Source organism: Rutidosis leptorrhynchoides, chromosome 10, assembly GCF_046630445.1.
Source record: "Rutidosis leptorrhynchoides isolate AG116_Rl617_1_P2 chromosome 10, CSIRO_AGI_Rlap_v1, whole genome shotgun sequence".
Classification (NCBI taxonomy): Eukaryota; Viridiplantae; Streptophyta; class Magnoliopsida; order Asterales; family Asteraceae; genus Rutidosis; species Rutidosis leptorrhynchoides.
In genome coordinates, this window is record NC_092342.1 from 335,453,694 (window position 1) to 335,470,033 (window position 16,340).

At 30.9% G+C, this 16,340-nt stretch overlaps 2 protein-coding genes across 2 annotated transcripts; both read right to left on the minus strand.

The window, feature by feature from the left end:
• Positions 1-6,089: 6,089 nt before the first annotated feature.
• LOC139871387 (uncharacterized) lies at positions 6,090-6,665 on the minus strand. The gene has a single exon (XM_071859103.1). It carries the CDS (start codon positions 6,663-6,665, stop codon positions 6,090-6,092), a length of 576 nt encoding a protein of 191 aa, XP_071715204.1.
• Positions 6,666-11,751: 5,086 nt separating this feature from the next.
• LOC139873652 (AUGMIN subunit 8-like) lies at positions 11,752-14,831 on the minus strand. Its single transcript, XM_071861591.1, has 6 exons — positions 13,724-14,831; positions 13,475-13,594; positions 12,459-12,575; positions 12,279-12,368; positions 12,069-12,176; positions 11,752-11,975 (listed from the first exon to the last, which is right to left on the minus strand). Exons 1-6 carry the CDS (start codon positions 14,825-14,827, stop codon positions 11,913-11,915), a joined length of 1,602 nt encoding a protein of 533 aa, XP_071717692.1. The 5' UTR covers positions 14,828-14,831; the 3' UTR covers positions 11,752-11,912.
• Between the last annotated feature and the right edge of the window lie 1,509 nt (positions 14,832-16,340).

Sequence of the window (16,340 nt, forward strand, 5' to 3'; positions counted from 1 at the left end):
ACTATTATTATTATCATAACTATCAGTAACAGAAAAATTGATATTTTTACAAGTATTAGTATTAAGATCACTATACTTATTATTAATATAATTAGTATTAACATTATTACTTTATTTAGTAATATCAAGTATTATTATTATTATTATTTTTACCAATATTAATATAACTTAGGTATCATTAAAATTACTAATAGTAACAAACAAATAATATATATATATATATATATATATATATATATATATATATATATATATATATATATATATATATATATATAACCCATTTAATACATATAACATAACAAAAATCAATATTTTCATATACGAAAAGAATATATGAGACATATATATATTATTAATATAAAAATGATATAATTAATAAATTATATAAATAAACTTATTAGATTACAGTTACGTGTGTTAATATATATACAAATGATATAGGTTCGTGAATCCGATGACAACCTTATACTTGTCCAATGTTGTCTTATGTATTTTTACTACAAAATACATTAGGTGAGTTTCATTTGCCTTTTTACCCTTTATATTTTTGGGCTGAGAATACATGAGCAATTTTTATAAATGTTTTACGAAATAGACACAAGTAATTGAAACTACATTATATGGTTGAATTATCGAAATCGAATATGCCCTTTTTATTAAGTCTGGTGATCTAAGAATTAGGGAACAGACACCCTAATTGACGCGAACTCTAAAGGTAGATCTATCAGGCACAACAAGCCCCATCCAAAGTACCGGATGCTTTAGTACTTCAAAATTTATATCATGTCCGAAGGAGGATTCTGGAATGATGGGGATATTCTTATATGCATATTGTGAATGTCGGTTACCAGGTGTTCAATCCATATGAATGATATTTTTTGTCTCTATGCATGAGACGTATATTTATGAGAAATGAAAATCTTGTGGTCTATTAAAATGATGAAAATGATTATTTATGTTAAACTAATGAACTCACCAACCTTTTGGTTGACACTTTAAAGCATGTTTATTCTCAGGTATGAAAGAAATCTTCCGCTGTGTATTTGCTCATTGTAAAGATATTACTTGGAGTCATTCATGACATATTTCAAAAGGCGTTGCATTCGAGTCGTTGAGTTCATCAAGATTATTATTAAATCAATTATAGTTAGATATGTTATAAAATGGTATGCATGCTGACAACTTTCGTTGTAATGAAAGATTGTCTTTTCAAAAACGAATGCAATGTTTGTAAAATGTATCATTTAGAGGTCAAGTACCTCGCGATGAAATCAAATTTTGTGAATCGTTTATAATCGATATGGACTTCGTCCGGATGGATTAGGACGGGTCTCTACATGTGAGTGAATTGATCCTGAGTCGATTTGAATTAGGGAAGATGAAGTAGAAATAGGATGACAGGATAAACGGGTCATAAATTAATTCGATGGGAATTATATCAGAAAGACAATCACAGAACAATGGTGTAGAGTGTTAGCGGGTTATCAAGGGGTCACGGGTTCGAGCCCCGTCGTGGGCAATTCTTTTTTAGAAAAACTTTCAAAAGGGTATACGCACTTATATTCTCATTTTCATTATTATTATTATTATTATTATTATTATTATTATTATTATTATTATTATTATTATTATTATTATTATTATTATTAGTTGTTATTATTATTATTATGATAATTGTTGTTACTCCTAAAATGTTAGAAGTATTATTATTATTAATCACATTAAGAGTTATTATTATTGTAATTATTAATATAAGTATTATAGTTACAATTACAATTAGGATTTTTATTATTTAATATTGTTATTACTAACATTATTATCCTTACTAGTAATATCAATAAGTAGTATCATTATAAATATTAACATTAATAATAAAAAGATTGTTGTTATTATTATTATGAACATTAAGTATTATGTATTTTTATCAAAAGTATTATTTTCGTTACTATTATTATCAAACTTTTCGTTTCATTTAAAAACTACAGTTATTATCATTATTATTAAGATTAGTAATAACACTAAACATTATTTGTATTATTTTTATATGAAGATTTTAGAATATTAGGAAGAGTGTCATGAAATAAAAATATTATCATTGTCAATAAAATTTCTATTATTGTAGTATTAACGATATTATTATTATTATTAATAAAGTTATTATTATTATTATTATTATTATTATTATTATTATTAGTAAATCATTATTTTTATCAAAAACTATCTTTTCAAATAGATAAATATTTTATACATAAATATACTCATTACATATACTATAATTATAATAAAATTTCATATAACTATATATATCAAATTTATTAAGATTATTTATATAAATACTTACAAATGACAACTATCGATTTTAAATGTAACACTAAATAATTACGTATATAAATATGGACATATTAATATAACTATACAAATATTAAATCAATTTGAATATATACACAAATCAACTATACATAATATATAAATTAAAATATAATAGAAATATTTATTCGATTACTATTATATATATTAATGAATATACAAATGATATAGGTTCGTGAATCCGAGGCCAACCCTACACTTGTTCAATGTCGTCATATGTATTTTTACTACAAAATACCGTATTGTGAGTTTCATTTGCTCCCTTTTTAAATGCTTTTGCAATATATATTTTTGGGACTGAGAATACATGCGTTGCTTTTATAATTGTTTTACGAAATAGACACAAGTAATCGAAACTACATTCTATGGCTGGATTATTAAACCGAATATGCCCCTTTTTAGTCTGGTAATCTAAGAATTAGGGAACAGACACCCTAATTGACGCGAATCCTAAAGATAGATCTATTGGGCCCAACAAGCTCCATCCAAAGTACCGGATGCTTTATTACTTCGAATTTATCATGTCCGAAGGGAGTCCCGGAATGATGGGGATATTCTATATGCATCTTGTTAAGGTCGGTTACCAGGTGTTCACCATATGAATGAATTTTAAAACACTTGCGAGTGTATGATTATTGAATAAAGGAAATCTTATGGTCTATTTAAATCTTGAAATGATCGATTATGATAAACTAATGAACTCACCAACCTTTTGGTTGACACTTTAAAGCATGTTTATTCTCAGGTATGAAAGAAATCTTCCGCTGTGCATTTGCTCATTTTAGAGGTATTACTTGGAGTCATTCATGACATATTTCAAAAGACGTTGCATTCGAGTCGTTGAGTTCCTCAAGATTATTATTAAGTCAATTATAGTTAGATATATTATTAAATGGTATGCATGCCGTCAACTTTCGATGTAATGAAAGTTTGTCTTTTAAAAACGAATGCAATGTTTGTAAAATGTATCATATAGAGGTCAAGTACCTCGCGATATAACCAAATGTAATGTATTCGTCCAGATGGATTAGGACGGGTCGTTAGAATATATAGTTCACCTACGCGCATCCACTTACAAATACCATGCAAATAACGCATAAGCAAGCTAGCATCACCAAACATACAACTAGCAACAACGTTTGTATATAATTCACCACGAATATAAGCTAAACATAACAAGGCATAAACATGCTTAACCATTTCCCTAGGGGTGTTCATTTTCGGATATCCGAAATTCGGATATCCGAATTTTCGGATATCCGAAAATTCGGATATTTTCGGATATCCGAATTTTCGGATAGTGAAAAACCCCATCCGAAATACGAATCCGAAATTTCGGATATCCGAAATTTCAGATTCGGATATCGGATTATCCGAATATCCGATATTTTTGAAGAACTTCGAATATTTTCGGATAATTTTCTGGATATTCGGATAATTTTCGGATATTTCGGATTTTTTCGGATTTTTTCGGATTTTTTAGAAATTTTCGGATATTCGGATATCCGAATATCCGAAAATTTTAAAAACTCCATCCGATATCCGAATCCGAAAAATCGGATATCCGAATTTTCGGATATCCGATTTTTCAGATATTTTCGGATTCGGATTTCGGATAATTCGGATTCGGATTTCGGATTCGGATATTTTGAACACCCCTACATTTCCCCCCGCTTTGGTACTACCGACTTGTAGTCGACCAATAACGTCGATTCCAACTCGCAAAGATGTCACCGTCTTGTGAATCATCATAAGGTGTCACCGACTTGTGAATCACCATAGGGTGTCACCGACTTGTGAATCACCCGCCAATACATAAGAGGTCACCGACTTGTGAACCACCAAGAGGTGTCACCGACTTGTGAAACACCTACCAAGACATAAGGGGTCACCGACTTGTGAACCACCATGAGGTGTCACCGACTTGTGAATCACCTACGAAGACATAAGGGGTCACCGACTTGTGAATCACCTACGAAGACAATACCGACCCGTAGTTCTCATCACCCATACTATCAATAAGTCACCGACTTGTGACATAACTCCAATACTCACGGTGTGGCACCTAAGGCCCACATCACGTACGAGTAAATAAACTACATACATACATGTATAAATATTCCACTCACCTCGATTACTTGAGGAGCTAATCCCGCTTGAGCTCCAAGTCGTTCAAATGTAAATCACCTAAGTAATTCACAACAATTAAGCTAAACACTCTAGCTTATGCCTAAAATCACCATAAGTGCAATTTCGACCCGTTTGCACTTACTTCCATTTTGACTAAGTCAAATCTCACCCAAACCACTCATAATCACAACCAACTAATGATTATATTCCAATAACGCATTTTACTCAACGTTTAATCATCAAATCGCCTACTTGCACTATTTTGACACAAAACCCATTTTGACCTAAACTCAAGTCAAAACACCAAATCTTGCAAGCTTACACCTTTAATCACTAACAACCTAAGTTAGCTAGTGATTTTAACACCCAAACATGATCATCAAATCATTAATTTCATCATCCAACCCAAAACTCACCAACAAGGGTCATTAACACCATTTACTAGCTTAAATCTCCCATTAATAAGCTAGATGGGTTTCCTCAAGAACCCACTAGTTCAAACCCTAACATGAACATCAAATCAAACAATGAAATTCAGAGTTAAAACTTACCACAACAACTAAAACGTAGCTAGGAGCGAGATGAACAACTTTAACTCTTGCGTCTTGACTCAATTCACTCTTCTTCTTCTTCCTCAAATCGAGCTCTCTCTAAACTCTCTTTCTCACTCTAAGATAGGATGAGATGATTTTGTGTGGGTGAAATGAGATCTAAAATGGGATCTAGATCAGCTTTGAAGGCTCCAAACCGACACCCAAGTGAATTGACCAAAATGCCCCTTCTTATTTTTACACAACAACAAAACTGCACAAAAACTCGCTGTGGACCGCTGGTCCACTCCTGACCTGCCTATTTCAAGAATCTCATGCTGGACCGCCGGTCCAAAGTGGACCGCCGGTCCAAAGTGGACCGCCGGTCCAGGTTGCACATGTTTCCAGTTTATGTTGAATTTGGACCATCGGACCAAAGTGGACCACCGGTCCACACCTGAGCCGTTAACATTTGAACTTGTTTGCTAGATTTGGGATGTTACACCAACCATAACATCACAGGATAACTTGCAGATTTTTCTAAGGGCATTTTCGTAAATATAGATGCTCCAACATTTCTACTAGGTGTGATTAAAGACTTCAGCGGCTTCTCGCAAATGTCCATATTTATGTTCAGATTTTTGGAATTTGTTAGATGTTGATCTACAGAGGTTTAGAATTCTCTGACTGGTCAACGATGTTTTTCCATTTAAGCGCGGTATGTTTTCTCTACGAAGTTAACTTTCTAGGAGGTGTTATGTTTCGGTTCTGTGATAAATTTGATGACGACTTCAAGGTTCGATCAAAAAGATCCTGGCTAGCAGTTTTTCTTTCTTGCTAGTGGATTAAGAAAACGAATCATACTTGAAAGCAACATTTATAGAAGGCAACTCTAAGCAGTTGACGCTCTTAATTTCTCATAAGGTATTAGGTTCAACCCCAGTAACTATAAAAATCTCAATAACATCAGTTATAATAGCTTGATTATAGATTATTTTAGGTACCAAACATGTATATAATAATAAAATTTATAATAAAATAACAATCATAACGATTACTTTATGCTTCTTCTTTTTCATCCGAAACAAAGATGCTTCTCCCACAAGGACTCCCTGTGTCTAACAATTCAAGGCTTTCCATGTAAGTTTCCATACGAAGCCGATAACACCTTCCAAGCTTGAAGACTTTTGAAAACATGCCTGTCTTGTGATGATAAACTTGATACCAAGTTACCGAGTAGAACAGTATATCACCGTTGGCAATAGGTTGAAGACATTGATAAACATGTTCCGGTTTCAATCTATGTATCAACGACCAAGATGCAACATTATTATACTCCCTCATCACCCAAATAAAAGTAAGATTCTTACATCTATTATTAGAAACAAAAGCAAGAGAACCATTGTAGATTGTTATTCGTTTGGCCATCGAACTATGCTTTGGCAATAAAATCTTACCAAAAACATGAGTACTCAAATTAAACGTCACTATATAATTAGTCATTTCGGTTGATAATTCTGTTACACAACCAGATACGAACCAATATAATGTGCCACTGAGATATAATGATTGTAACGCAAGAAAGTCAAACCAAAAATCAGGGGAAGTAATCAAAATCCAAGAGCCCCTTTTCATAGAGTAAATAAGTGAGCTATGATTTTTTATTGATTCCAAGTGTTTAATAAAAACAATCGTGTAATTACAAGTGATTGGATCCTAACCAAACCCGAAGGTCGCCCAACGACTATCATTAAAGGAGATTAGTCAATTATCATGAGGAATGGTTAACTTGCCCCGAATTGGAAAGTTCAATAGACTAATTAATGCTCCCATAACCATTAGTCCAATTAACCATACAATTAATTCTGTTACATGAACCAACAATCATGGGTATGGGTTTGCCAGCACACTTGAATTTCGTTAAGCCTATGTAACCATGCCCTAGATACAAAGGCAGACACGAATGTATTGAATAGACATATTCATTTACATTGTTAATCGACTGTCTCGTGAGGACTTTATGAGGAAGTTTGCCAGATTCGATAGTGTGCATGCGGATAAATTTTCGCTAGCAATACGAGAATACCATGATTTTGAGAGTGATCGAAATCGAATGAGAGATTTGACCGGTAGTCTTTTGAAGATATTAAGCATCAAATCATCACATAAATAACCACACATTATGCTATTATGATTATTATCGATTAAGCGATCGATTAAACATTTTTGGTTAGGAGAATATAATTGCACACAATCGATCATTGTAAGCGCAGGGGTAACATTGATGCCCTACGTAGATTCTAGTTCATGGGCCCGGTCAGCCCAGTAACATATTAACCTAATTTTTAATATTCGTATAATTTTTTTCTCATATATATATATATATATATACTAGCTTTATGTTGGACGGAAACGTATAAAATAAGTAAATAATCAATTATACGAACAACAATATATATATGAGTTTTTAAAAATAAAATAGATTAATTTATATGTGAACTAAAGATATACTCCATTTCAAATTATGGATATGCGATTTCCAATAATGTTTAAAATGTCATACCCATAATTCGAAATTGAATATGCATTCTATACGCTTCTTCAATCATGTATCTAGTATATGAGCCCGTGCTTTAGACTAACAGATATTCAATACCACCATATTCAAAGAAATACGTGAAAGATATTATTTCAAAATTGTTTATTGGATATTTAGTGAGTCACATTAATTCGAGCTTAACTATTAGTCATGCATTGAAATATCCAACATGTTTTGACTAACTCGAAATAGCATCATTAATAGTAAAGACATACCTTTTTAAAAGTTAGAACTCGTGCGATGGGCAAATGCATTAACATAGTATGGTACATATAGAAATAATATGGCTTAAATAAATTATATGTGCGTATAGATATATGACTGTAAATGACATACGGAGTAATATGGAAGTTTAACTTTGCATTTGAATATCATGCTCCTCCGCTTAATGAGATAACCATTTGCTACCAATGAAGAATTTTTTCTCATCGTAAATTGTGGTGAGTGGTTTTACACCAATAGAAACCATAAATTTCATACAAAATAAAAGGAATGATGTGAGTGAATCTTAAAAATAACAAAAAAAAAAAAAAAAAAAAAAATTCGGTATATCCTTAAGTTATTGACATTTTATTTATATAATATTTAAAATTTCAATTTCAAAATTTGAATCCACTAATTTAATTAGAAAATATCACGGAGTAGAATATTTTTTACCGACCTAACTTTAGCAAAAAAAATTAAACCAAATATTTAATTATAATTGACCACTACTTTTATTATTATTATTATTATTATTATTATTATATTTTATTATCATCCTTATATATAGATAAACTATAATTTAATTAATAAAAACAAATTACCAAAGAAAATCAAAATTTTGATTCGTGCTTTGATAGTCATTACTCATGACCATTATTTTAGTTGGAGATATGGACGATTATGTTCAATTTAATTTTAGCAATATTAATTATCTCCTATTGTGTTTTTGTATGGAGTATTTAATCGGCCATATCTATAATTCTATCTATATAATTATAATTATATATGGAAAAGGGACATAAAAAGGAATGTCATGTTTATCAACTAAAGATTTTTGGGTGTATTTTATTATTTTATTATTCTTTATCTTTTAAGATCATTATATTTAATTAATTTAATATGTAAATTTTATTATCATCCTTATATACAGATAAACTATAATTCAATTAATAAAAAAAAATTACCAAAGAAAATCAAAATTTTGATTTGTGCTTTGATAGTCATTACTCATAACCATTATTTTAGTTGGAGATATGGATGATTATGTTAAATTTAATTTTAGCAATATTAATTATCTCCTATTGTGTTTTTGTACGAAGTATTTAATCGGCCATATCTATAAATCTATCTATATAATTATAATTATATATGGAAAAGGGACATAAAAAGGAATGTCATGTTTATCAACTAAATATTTTTGGGTGTATTTTATTATTTTATTATTCTTTATCTTTTAAGATCATTATATTTATTTAATTTAATAATATAATGACACGTAGGACAATTTAATTTAGATTAACTGAGAAGACGACACGTAGGCATAATGGCACGTGCTTTATAATAATGTATAGATAGATGTATAGATATCTATCTATATTTTTCTATTAAAATCCTATAATAATAATGTCATTATTAGACTAATTTATTTATTATAAAAAAATAAAAAAGAAAAAGAAAAAAATCAAAGGCCTTAAACTGATGTCATTAATCTAATTATAACTAATTAAATTAAATTACTTATTTATTTATTTCATGTTTTTTGGGAGAAAAAATTCACTCTCATTGATTATCAATTAGATCGACAATATAAATGTTACGACGACGAGAAAAATAGTAATTGTGATGAAAATTGAAAGAATGTCGTGGGAGAATAAATGTAGTTCATTTATTCTGACCAAGTTAAGTATATTACGGAGTAATATATTTGTAAAAACAACAAGTTACTTAGTCGGAATATGTGGTTCCACGGGTCATTAAACTAAATAACTTTAGCATTTACGTTCACTTAATACTTAAAACATCATTAAACTGTTTCTTTTAAAAAACGTGATTTCACGAGTCATTTCACTAGTATTCATATAAATCTCTAAAATGATGATTTCATCATTTTACTAATTACTTTTTAATTTTGATAATGATGATGTCATTATTATTTTATATGTTAATTCTACTTGATTAAAAATTAAAAAAAAAATACAAAATAAAAACAAATAATTATACCGATAATATATGCGTCACGATTTTGAAGGCAATAAGATTTTATGATTTTAAATTATATATAAAAAATAAAAACAAATAAAAACCGATGATACAATTTTAATGATTTACATTATAAATTAATTCAAATTAAAAAAAGATACAAAATCAAAACAAATAAATACCCAGAATATATAAATACACCCATGACCATATGTACAAACTTTATAACAAATTATACAATCTTTTATAAAATAACCCATGAACGCATGTACAAACTTTGAAGCATATTGTACAACCTTCGTATAATAATTGTATTTTAAGTTTTTAAAAAATATTAAAAGACATTTGTTATTACTAATAATTATTATAAAAAATATAAATACTCAATTTTTAAGCAAACTTTATTATTATTATTATTATTATTATTATTATTATTATTATTATTACTATTATTATTATTATTATTATTATTATTATTATTATTATTATTATTATTATTATTATATTATTCAAATATGTGTTCTCTTTACGAGATTAATTAAGTTACATATGTATCTGAACTACATATCTCAATAAAAAGTTGTAATGTAGGTTTTAATGAAAAGAAAACAGTAATTGTGATGAAAATTGAAAGATGATGGTGAGAGAATGAATGTAGTTCATTTATTCTGAACAAGTTAAGTACATCAATATGTTTGTAAAAACGACAAGTTTGTTAATCGGAATCCGTGGTTCCACGGGTTATTAAACTAAATGACTTTAACATTTACATTCACTTTCACTTAATACTTAAAACATATAATTAAATTGTTTCGTTTAAACAACCTCGTCTAGTCATTTTACTAGTATTAATGTAACATGTAATAATAGTTAATTTTAAGCAACTTTTGATTTGGAATTATTGGTTGATTATGCAACAATTTTAATTGAGAAATTAAATTACGTATAAACTACTTACGTAAAACTTTTTTTGTAAGCATAGAAGTCCTCTAATTGCCTATAATCACAAAGTTTATGGACATTTAATCACAAAGTCCTCTAATTCCCTATAATCACAAAGCTTATGGACATTTAATCACAAAGTCATCTAACTATGAAATTTTGCAGAACTCAGTCACCAATTATTTTAGGTATTGAAGCAGACGAACTATAATTTTTAGAACGATGTTGGGGAACTAACTGAGTTAAAAGTAAATTTGCAGAACGAACATACAAGGGCCGGACATTTCCCTAAGCCCAAAGCAAACATACACAACAAACAAAACACAACCACTAATCCATTACTAATTTGGCATCAGCCCACTTCATACACCAAATTCTACCAGCAATTAAAACTGCAGGAGACTTTTTAACTTTCAAAAGCATCAATTTGCATCTAATATAATCTTGAATAATTGCACTAATCTCCTCCTCATTCCTTTTCCTGATAATAAACGTAAGTTACTGTCATTGTCACATGCCGGGCACGTGTCATTTACCCCAAATGATCAACTAACCATTTGAACGGATGTCAACAGCTTTTGAACAGAACTTCCCGCCCATTTGTTTGTTAAGTAGTTAGTTAGTTGTATTGTGTAATTCAGTTTTCAATTTGTCAATTCTATAAAGAATCTCTCAATTTCTGTACAAATCATTCAATTGTAATTCAATTGTAATAAAACAACCAATTCAATTTCGACGCTATTTCTTAACCCTAGTTTCCAGATTGAACTGTTAAGCTTGATTTCAATTCACCGAATTCAGATTAAGCTGATTAAGATCATTGCAGTTATAGAAAAATATCGACAAATTAATCCCACAATATTTACAGGTTGAATAAAAGCATTGGTAGTAATATCACTATTGTCAGCGTCTTAGTAAACCTATAAACTTTTGGTGTTCACAACAACGTTGTCAGTATATTTCTTCACTCACGAGACTATAGAAGTTAGTCTCGGGTTCACCAATATATATTACATTCTTGAATGATGTTTTTGTTATGTAACGAAATAACTCTGTTATCATAAGCAAATGTTGCATTACTCGTTGCCCAACAGCCATCAATACTCATGAGTTGTTAAAACAAAATGTAAGTTAGTTTGTCAAAAGTGAAGACAGAGTTATGAAGTTTTTGACTGGTGTTTCAGTTGTATTAGATGTGTCCTAAGGCTGTATTCCTTTACCTGCAGAAAATAAAAATAAAAAAATACAAATTAAACATTTTGATTATACTATAAAAGACAAATGAGGAGTAAAAGTTTAGAGATTTATTTTACCTTTAAAGAAGCTGCAGACACCATAAGAACTTCACATTCATCAAGAAGAGCTCTTTCTTGTGCCACTACAATTGCAAGTTCAGATGCAAGGTAATTTGGTCGCTCCAGCTGTTTAATTATGGTATGATTCAGTAACTAATATCACAAATCAAACAAAATCCTTATTGAAAAAGAAAAGGAAAAAAAACAGAAAATTAAAAACTTTCTTACCCTTGATATAGTAGACTGTATGGAGGTTCCAAAAGCTTGCATTACTTGGATTGCTGAGCTAAGAGATGACTTCACAGTTTCGGTATCGACCTGAAATTTGTTTGATGGTATATATTAGTCGATGATTATATTATGAATATACATTAGTAAATTTAAACATTGTTTTGATATATGACATACAATTGCTCCTTCAGTTACAGGTAGTCGGAGAGTATTTGATTGTAGATGTTCAATGGCACCAGCTAAATTTAGGTTGTGCCCACTTTCTATTGAAGCCCATTCTTTTAGGTAGGCCATCTGATGATAGATATGACGATATTAGCCAATATAATACAACGAGTGCATACCTATATCTATGCGTGTTTTTCTATTTTATAACATATTAGTCCGAGGTCCTTCTGAAAGCAGTCCCCTACCCTTGGGTGGAGAAACGATTTCCCTTTATCTTAGGGTAAAGGAATAACTATCTATATCCCACATCCTCATATCTCACATTTGTGAATTTTAGTATTGATGTTGTCAAGGTTGCAAAATTCGCTATTGGGGGATTAATCGGTCGGGACTTTGGAAGGATTAATCGGCAATTCGGGAATTAATCGGGGATTAATCGGATTGTACTGTATTCATTTAAATATTAAATTTTAAAAATTATATGTGTAAATATAGAAAAAAATCATAAATATAAAAATAAGCTTTAATATAATTGTCTAAAATTGTTCATTTTGCTCCAAAACTATAAAGTTCTAGTTTAAATTCATGTTAAAATGTTAACCATTTTTTACTTTGACTGAATTTGATTACCAAATTCAATTTTGACCCATCAATTGACGTTGACCGTTTAATTAAACGGATTTTTAGAAATCGGAACGGATTGCTCATAAAAATGATTAATCGGTGATTAATCGGCGAGTAATCGGGTTTTTTACAACACTGGATGTTGTAATACAACGAGGGCGTTTAGTTAAATAAAAGTACTACGTAGGATTTTTTTTCTAACGACATTTCTTAAGGTTATTGTTAAGGTGCATAAACTACATGTAAAGTGCAGCTAAGTGTTCACTTTAGATGGCCAGTTTTGAATTGTACAACCATTTCATGCATCTTAACGACAATACTTGAGGACTGTCGTTAGAAGTATAGGTATATTTAGTAATGTGAAAAGATTGAAAAAAATTATGTAAAGGAAAATGCAATACTTGTTGGTTTAAAACAGAGTAAAGGTTCAGCTTCAATTTCAACTGATCAACTTCAATCCTTTTTGCAGCTACTGAAACCCTAAGTTCGTAGGTACGTCTCCACACACTAGATAATGAATTCTGTATCAACAATCATATTATGCTTATCAGTCTTGATGTTTTAATAGATAACGAAAATGAGAATGCTATCAATTTCACACAAAAAAATAAATAAATAAAAACTATATTATAAAGGTATTGTTAACAAACCTCAGCAGTTAGTTTCTGAGAGTTCAACGCGTATTTTGCCCTAGCGTTAACAAACGACCATTGCATTTGCCGGTTGTGAAGTAACCTTAGATAATGTGCATCTTCAATCTGATCAATTACCTTTCTACCCTTTTTAATATCAGCAACAAACGTGAGAACCGAAACTCTGTCTGAGGTGCACGGTTGCCTCAATGGACTAGATGGCCTACGAGAGGGACTGATCCCTCTAGAAGGAGCTGCACTAACGGGCCTTTTTGAGCCCAAACCAACTGGCTTACAAGGTGAAGCTGGTCGGGGCCCACTAGCAGGCAAAGACTGAGATCGTACTGCTAAACTCGACGAAACAAGATTAGACATTCTTTGTAAATTATCATATTCCGATGATAACTTCACAGGACAACTCGCAGATTTTTCTAAGGGCGTTTTCGTAAATATAGATGCTCCAACTTTTCTACTAGGTGTGATTAATGACTTCGTTGGCTTCTCGCAAATGTCGATATTTTTGTTCAAAATTTTCGAATTTGTTCTGTTAGGTAGGCGATGTTGATCGACCAGAGGTTTAGAATTCTCTGACTGGTCAACGGTGTTTTTCCCTTTGAGCGGGGTCCGTTTTCTCTCGGGAGTTGACTTTCTAGGAGGTGTTACATTTCGTTTTTGTGTCAAATTTGATGACGATTTCAAGGTTCGATCGGACAGCGCCTGAGGTGGCGGTTTTTCTTTCTTACTAGTGGATAAAGATAACGAATCGGATTGGAAAGCAACGTTTATACTACGCAATCGTGAAGGCCATAAACCCTGCGCCTTTCTTGCCACTAATTCTACATCGACAGATGTTTCATGGACCGGAGTTGAGCAACGTGACGGTGATTGCGGTGTCACATGTCGTCTTCTTTCTGTTGATACCGCTCTTGTTGAAACAGGCGTTTTTGTGAATGTTTTTGGTGTATTTGGAGAAGGAGAACGTCTCGGTGTAGGGGATTTGTACCGAGAACTAACTTCATTTGTGTGGGACCGAGACCGAAAATTTGTTCCATCGATCTTTTCAAGTTTTTGATTTGATTCATATACACCCACTCTGTTTAAACTTGGCCACATTTGCATCATCTATCATATGATGAATCAAAACTGGTTAAAAAAACAGCCTATTTTCACAGTTATAAATCTTGATATGATACAGGAGTAACAGACTTGTACTGTTACAACATATAAAGGAAGATTATGACCAAAAAAGTATAAAGTTGATGATCAAAAGCATAAGTCTTTACACCAAGATCTAAAAAAGAAAATTCTCTTGAAACTTGCACCAAACTAATGTGATCAAGAATCTTCACAATACATTAATCATCTCTTAAAATCTTAAGAATGAAGAAAAACTTCAGGGGTCTAAAGAGTACTAAAATGAACTTTACAGACCATACTAACAGCTCACATCACAAAAAGAGAACAAAATAAATGGTAGGATCAGTTTAGGTTCTTTAAGAGAATTGAATTTTTGTTGATGAAAAAGTGAAGGAATATAGGTCCAAGAAAGAGATATAAGGCGAAATTATAGTAATGGTGAGGCAGTTATGGTGGGGTAGTCAAATAACATGATCTTCAAAGTATAATAAATGAGCAAAAAATGATGGCTCTTAAATAAAATTAAAAAAGTTGAAGTTATTATTTTTCTTTGTTGGCTGTCTCATCTGAGTTTGAGATCATTTGGAGACTAAGAATCTATGCTTATATCATTTTGGATTTCATACTGAAGTTTTTTATTTGGAATTAAGGGACAAAATAGTTGAATAATTAAGAAGCTGAGTCATAAAAATGAAAGTAATAATGTATGTATTATTATGTATATAATCAATAATCAATAATCATAATCAGAGTAAAGGTTGTGGAAACAAAAAATGGAACACCATGTGCAGAATAAGATCATTGTCCATCCCCATTAATTCATTGAATCAACAAAAACATGTATATTTATTTATTTTATATTGCATATTGCATGTAAACAGGGGAATTGTTCATAAGCTCTGTATCCTGATGCATATTTATAAAATGTATTTTACTTGTTTTTTAAAAAAACTAAAATAAAAAATAAAACAATACCAAAATATTGTGTCAAATTCATCGAACGCATGTCTGATTATTCATATGGAAATATGTTATAACTAGTCCGGATCCGGCCCGCGCGATGCGACGGGGGCTTTCGGCTTGTGTATTCATATTTAACGTAGCGCTGTGTATTTACAGAGGGGAAAACGGCCCATGTCTTAAGCGCCGTTTTAGATGTCGTTGTTTTAAGCGTTTTTAAAAAGTGTCCGTTTCGAACGTAGTTAGATTCGTTTTGTTCAAAAAAAAATTCGAGTGTAACGGCGCTGTCGGAAAAATTTAACTTGCAGCGAACAGAAAGATACGGGCTGTCGTTGTGTTAAGCGTTTTTTAAAAAGTGTCTGTTTCGCGTATAGTTAGTCTCGTTGGGTTCGTGAGACTTTTTCGAGTTGAACGGTACTCTCAAAAAAATTTAACTCGCACCGAGCGAGAAGACAGGGCACGTTATAAATTCGGGGGAATTAGTTTCTTTTATTTTAATAAAATTATATGTTTACACTTTTTACCTTTAAAAAAGCGT